The following is a 6,900-nucleotide window of genomic DNA, read 5'->3' as shown; positions in this document are numbered from 1 at the left end:
ACGTGCCCCCCCCCCCGTCTTTTATAAGCCCTATGTTAAAAACTATTAAAATAAATTACGCAAATAAGAGATCAAATACACATGCCCCCCCCCTTTTTAAGCCCTATGTTAAAAACTATTATAATAAATTACGCAAATCAGAGATCAAATACGGAAGCATAATTGATAGCACAATATTTTATGTTCAAAGGATCCCGATTAAACTAAGAATTTAAGATTTTAATAATCATTTCAATTTTATTGAGAGTCTCTGTATATTTATTCCTCAACCATATTCCCTGTATATCCGAGTATAAATGTTATCCAAATATACAGGGTGATAAAGACAATCTTGTGTTTTCACTAAAACATTCCACCCTGTAGAAACCTACAATAGGCTAGGCACCAAATATATGTCACAATACAAATATCATTTTTTTCCAATATTTTTCAAACCGACCAAAGAAACTGTCATTTACCTAAGCTCAATATTGTCTTCTTAACAAATAACTTTTCATCATAAATATTGACATTTTCCAAAATTATCGTTCTAGCTGCGGTTTAACAGGCCTAGGTCATCTTCAAATATTTGAAATATACCGCGGGAAACATAATTATATAATAATATGACTAGATATAACAAGTTGTAGTATACTAATATTCATGTACAAGGTTAACATAGTTGTGTGTATATATATATATTATATATACTTTACAGGTTGTAAAATAAACTGGCCAAATTGTATAAAATAAAAAATCCTTAATTTGTGCAATTTTAAGGAATGTTAATTTATGCTTGGGTCTCTAATCCGTTAAAGAATGACAACAGTGCAACCCCCTTTGCAACATTTTAACAACCCTCTTTTGGCACTGATAAAATGAGTATAAAAAATAGTAAAAAATAAGGATTAGTTGGTAAGTACAATTATTCAAGAATTTGTAAAACTAACATAAGTGTGGGGGGGTGGATGGTTATTATGTTATATAAAGTTGAGAAGCAGGATTATAGGATATAATACAATAAATGCGGAACGGAACAAAATAATTACTCAATTTGGTTTTAGGTAAGTCAGTCTTAATAGAAATTATTTTAAAAAATTGTTCTTTTATATTTTGTTTTCAACGTCACTTTTATTTGGAAACCAAAATTCTTAGGGAAAAATGTTATTAAGATGGCAATATCAAATATTAATGTAATAGTCAATAGAACATAAAAACAATGGTATTTAGAAAAGCGAAAGTGTGAAATTGTAAAAATGTAAAAATTGAGGCGTGTTACAATCGCCGCTTTGATTGTTTCACCAAAAACGGCGGACAAATATAGCTCAAGATGCCCGTTACTAATGCTCAATACGATATGGCGGTTAATGTGAGTAACATAAAGTCCTAAACTCCAAAGAAGCTTTTAGCTACCAATGGGAGATTTCTACTTTCATCTCGTTAACGAAGAGCGTTAAACCGCTTCAAGTGAATTTACCGTTAAACCGTTGTGAAAGGAGCCATACACATAAACGGTGTAATACGTACTTACATTTGTAGAGTTAACAGTCAAATTATGTCTTATGTTAATGAAATACCACCATTTAATTTAAGTCAACGGTGAAAACCCGGTGAAATAGCGTTCCCGTGTTGATGATTTCGATGCCGTCATTTTGTTTGTAGAATTCAGCGGTAAAGCGGATTTAAAGGGTCCACAGTATTGTTGAGAACTTATCTGCGACCCATCTCGGAACGAATTGCTGAAAAAATAACAGATATAAAGTGACTGTAGCATGGGCGTACTTGGGGGAGGTCGACCCTGTGTACCCCCCCCCCGGGCCTATTTTATTAAAATTTCACAAACATTTTAATTTTTTTTTAACAAATGGCAATTTGTCCATTTCATTATTATTTCTAAAATTCTTTCTTAGACCTTTGTTATATTTTTTTTTCGCGGGGTTTAATTTTAAATAATTAATATAATTTTATTATTTGTAACTAGGGTCGGATAACGAATTGTAAGATAAGTTAATATTGATTTTAACACTAGAGTTTATTCTTTTAAAAACGGTTGTTTTAGAGAGGGGGGGGGGGGGGAACACCGATTGCTTAAGATGGACTTATCCTTAATTGTCTACAGAAACTAATCCTTAATTGTCTACAGAAACTAATCCTTAATTGTCTACAGAAACTAATCCTTAATTGTCTACAGAAACTAATCCTTAATTGTCTAAAGAAACGCTTGCAATTGTTTAACACTTTGTTTGCAAGATCAAGCAAAAGTCAAAGGTATAAAGAAAACCACTGTAAATCGGACAGTTGCTTGAGTTTACAGTCCCTTCAAGATTTTACTGCTACCTTCTATGATTTCGAGTTTAGCTTTGTTAATTTCTTTTCTCATTTCTCGCAGAATCTCCTGTTTCATAGCTTCCAATTCATCCCCGTAAACAGAGAAAATAAACTCTCAGTTTAAGAATCACTATTCAACTTACATAATATTCAACTTTTAAAATTACCGGAGAAATAAAAAACTAACTTACATTTATCATGAAGATAAAGGTTGACGAAATATTCGGAAATTATTTTAAAGATTCTTCTAGCAGTGTAACGCCCGTAGTAACTAAATAGAAAAGAGAAGCTTAAGGATATATTTACAGAATACACGTACACTTGGTATCAACAATTTATAAATAATAATAATAATAATTGTTTTTAGTACATTAAAAACCGGTTTTCACAAACAAAACAAACATGAATCAAAATTTAAAAAGAGTAAAATATACGGCATCACTTACTGGAAATAATTCATTGCTATTAAATTGTCGATTTAAAAAATTTCATGGTCAAACAAATCAATTCAATCAATAAGTTAATCAATCCATCATTCAATCAATAAACCAATCATATTAATAATTCAACCAATCAACTAATAATTTGACCAATCAATTAATCAATCAACCATCCAACCAATAAGTCAACCAATCAACCAAACTATCTTTATCCTTCTACCACAAGAAGAATTATGAAAGTCTCCAGGTTTGATGTCGATAAAATTTCATTTAATTTAGTGCATAAATAAATAAACCAACTAAATATTGTTGGATAAGCTTAAAATTTCTTTGATAGTTTAATTGAAAAACACAAGATTACAACCGTGTTAAATACAAGGTTTTTTCAAGTAATCGTTATCAGGCAGTTAATGATAACTGGTTCAATCATGAATATGCAATAATGCATGCAAATTATAAAATTATGATAACAAACATAATTGCTGATCAGTATCAAACATAATTTTTGATTATCAATTTAATGAAATTAGTGTCTATCGATTTGATATATGGTATTAAATTAAAAATTTGAACACATTCCCCTAAAGTTAAGCATATCATAATAGATGCCAGTGCTTGGGGTCCATTTTTTTTTGATATGGATCCAGGTCAGACTATTTCTTACGGAAGTTTCTTAGAAAACCAACATCCCAAGTATATTTTTCTACTTGGGAAATGATTTCATGTTTCAATGTTTCAATAATTTCTAGTCTTTTTAATATTTTAGTGATTTTTTTCATACGTTTTATTTTCACATGTGTTTTTTTACATATATATTTTTATGAATCTATCATGTTCTGGATACAAAGAAACAATCTTAAGCACTGATTTATTCATGTGCAATATAAGCAAAAGTCAGTCAAGCATCATTGAGTGCAAAGCTTCCAGAAAAATCACCGAAGTATGATGAGAATTGAATTTAAGTATCCAACTAACTCACAAAACGGCTGATTGCAGATCGGACCCACATTTGTTACCGACACAATCTCAAAAATCTTTAAACAGAAAAATCCGCTAAATTTGAAATGTACGAAGAATAAAGGCTTGCAGACGGATCACCAACAAAAAGCTTACGTTATAAATATTAATAAATAAATAACTAAACTACAAATTAACATGCACTATGCAAAATTGAGAAAAGGATTGGTTAGAGAATTAGTTTCTGATGTAAAACGATCGTATTTTAAAAATGAATTTTTTGGAAAAAAGGTTAACGGATAAACAATATAAGTCCTTTAATTTAATATTTTTCGAAACACTTAAACTTATTCTTTAAAAAAGATACGAATTTTGGGTTAAAAGTATCAACAATTTTTTAACTAACATGCAGCGAGCCTTTTTAAAAATCTAATCTATCTAGTATCTATATCTATCTTGTAGCCTGACATCTAAAAAATCTCTATTTTGTTGTTAATTAAATATCATGCACCCACCTACACCATTCCCATTCATTCCGTTAGTTTCCTCCGCCTTAATCACAGTGGGCGGAGCACTCTCAGCATCCTGGCTCCGCCCTCGACCCTTCGGGGACTCAGAGCCTGGCTTACCAGGAGAGGGTGTGGACTCACTGCCCCGCCTTTCAGACCCTTCGTCGGGTTCCTCGCTACCACGATCAACCTGTACAGATAATTTAATTGGCTTTTTAGTAATTTTACCGCCTTTTTACCAACATTACCGACCTATGATTCCTCCAACCAAGGGAGGTTAAGTTACCTAATGTTCCTTGGGACAGTTATGTAAAATAACCACCCGCTCTACGAAGTTTTCATATCAAAAGACGATAAAACTGTGTACGACTGCGTTTTCGGAAAATTAAAAATTTAGTTTAACCAAAGAGTTCCCAAGACCAATTTTGTCTAAAAAAACATTCCTCGCTGCGCTCTGGATGTTATACAGGCAAAATTGGTCTTGGGAACCCTTTGTGAAGTATAATTCCCTTAAACTCCCTCTAGTTGTAAATATTTACAGTCGCCCCCAAGCCCCCTTTCCTTCAAATTCGTGGGGCAACTAATTATTTGATAAAAAGTTGGTCTTAATCAGAACAATTAATATTTTGCCTAACCAGAAAAACTAATCGTTCAAACCTTTTTTTGTTCTCCCTGATGCTTGAATTAAATATTTACTGTATATCTTAAAAGTAAATAAGAGGAGAGACTTTTTAGGATAAGTTCAATTCAAACAAATAATTCCACCAGTAAATTAGAAGTCTGCAAAACAAAATTCAGAGATTTAAAGCGGAAAAAAGAATTAAGATGTTGAGAAGAAATATATTCAATCAGTAGCTGAAAGTTAAAAGAGAAGAAATTAAATGAATTAACGAGAATCCACAGTTCTCATAAAGGGACTGTAAGCATAATTTCACGTGACCATCCATGCCAAGATGGCTATGCCCGATTTACAACGATACCATTGAAACCTTTTCTGATCAATAATGGGAAAGAATTTGTCTTTAAATAGATTTAACAGTATTTAATTCAGATAATTCCGGCATGTCTATCTGTAATAGAAATGCGCAAGTCACTTTTATTGAGTAACTACCATTGAAAATTATCAGTTTTCAAGATAATGAACATTAATTTGTAATCCAATTTTGATCAGACAAACCTTGTATGGGTTTTGTTGTGAATCGAGCATTGACATCTTTGCATTTTTAAGCTTACAGTTCCTTAAGTCTGAATTTAAATGAAAGGGGATGGGGATTTCTTCATGATAAGTTTACCTTTGCTCTTCGTCGAGCCAGTGTTTTTTGCATCTCGTCCATCATACTAACCATAGGAGGCCCTCCACCTCCTCCACCTCCACCTCCCATCCGTCCGATAGTTCCATACCCACTGCAATATAAATACAATTAGATAATCAAATAATAAGTCTTTCTAAATTTAAATTAAATTTCAGAACATAATACTTCAAAGTATTCATTATTTCATTCCTTAATCAAGATATTTTTATTGCTTCACAAGTTAGAAACGTTTTGATTAAATATTTCTTGATAACATTTTATTTGTTTATTAATGTAAAAATTAACTTATATTTTTCTAACCTTCCGGTATTTCCGTTTCCGTTTTCAGAACCCGAGGAACCATTCCGGGGCCCCGTCGTTGTTTTTCGTAGTTTAGCGCCCTAAACAAAATAATGAGTTAAGCTAACCAACTCAGCTAAAATTAAATCATATCAAGTGATGGGTGACTTTCAAATGAACTATGATAAAACAAGTTTGTCATATAAAATTAAGAATTTGAAGTATTGAAGATTACCATTAAGTGTTTGGAAAGTGAGGCTTGGAAAATGTGGAACATGTACAAAAATCATAGAAAGGAAAGGTATGCGGGGGGTACTCATAGTTTAATACCTGTAGAGCTGCAGCTAGACCAGACATAGGTTCCACGGAGTCAGAGCGTAAGAGTCCGGGTGCTGGAGGTTACTTAATCCAGTTTTCCATGCAGTGTATCACAAATGACCACCGCGGAAAATCAAAGAGTAATTTATTTCATCTATTTAAGACAAAACTTTTGATCTCAGATCAAACTTACAATGGCAGACAGAATTGGAAATATGTAATTTTGATTGAAAAAACCAGAAGCGTGATGAATGTAAGAAATCTCGCAATATTTATTTTACCTGGCGCGGCCATATTGGGGGAAGAATGATGCTGTTGCTGCATTCCTGGGTTTCTCTCAGCATACATTCTCTCCTGCATTATTATTATTGACAGATCTCTTAAATAATGAACAAACATGTTCTATGCCTTTTGTCCATATTCGGCATTTTGTTTTACTTTAATAATTTTTTAGCTTTAAATAAAAAATGTATAATAGACACGGCAAGTATGAATTTAAATCTCAGGATATTAGATATTAGACAATTTTAATTCATTAAAAGGAACTGTAAAGGAAAAATTAAAGGGGGTATATGATAAAACCTGAGAATCTCAGGCGTTGAACGATACATATAGGACATCTATCTGATGTTCCTGTCTCGAGAAATTTATATAAAACGGTGTCAAATTTAGACGAAAATTCATGTATATACAATTTTGTATACAAGTTGTAGTGTTAAACAGATTATATTCAACAAATACGCAACCAATCTGAAAACGACGGTATCCCTCAGGAGC

General features: G+C 32.2%; 1 protein-coding gene and 1 long non-coding RNA gene across 2 annotated transcripts in view; both read right to left on the bottom strand.

Annotated features, from left to right (window-relative positions):
* Positions 1-583: 583 nt before the first annotated feature.
* Positions 584-6,199, bottom strand: LOC111712036 (ena/VASP-like protein). The gene is made up of 7 exons (XM_023486545.1): positions 6,136-6,199; positions 5,827-5,906; positions 5,506-5,617; positions 4,217-4,403; positions 4,160-4,164; positions 2,317-2,401; positions 584-1,718 (listed from the first exon to the last, which is right to left on the bottom strand). Exons 1-7 carry the CDS (start codon positions 6,160-6,162, stop codon positions 1,690-1,692), a joined length of 525 nt encoding a protein of 174 aa, XP_023342313.1. The 5' UTR covers positions 6,163-6,199; the 3' UTR covers positions 584-1,689.
* Positions 6,200-6,442: 243 nt separating this feature from the next.
* LOC111712041 (uncharacterized) overlaps positions 6,443-6,900 on the bottom strand; it is a 1,754-nt gene continuing 1,296 nt past the window's right edge. Inside the window, exon 3 of the long non-coding RNA XR_002767372.1 lies at positions 6,443-6,477. This is a non-coding gene — a long non-coding RNA (uncharacterized LOC111712041). The remainder of the gene's footprint in view (positions 6,478-6,900) is intronic.

Source organism: Eurytemora carolleeae, unplaced genomic scaffold (assembly GCF_000591075.1).
Source record: "Eurytemora carolleeae unplaced genomic scaffold, Eaff_2.0 scaffold130, whole genome shotgun sequence".
NCBI classification, from domain to species: domain Eukaryota; kingdom Metazoa; phylum Arthropoda; class Copepoda; order Calanoida; family Temoridae; genus Eurytemora; species Eurytemora carolleeae.
Note: the sequence above shows the minus strand (reverse complement) of the source record. Positions and strands in the feature narration are given on the sequence as shown.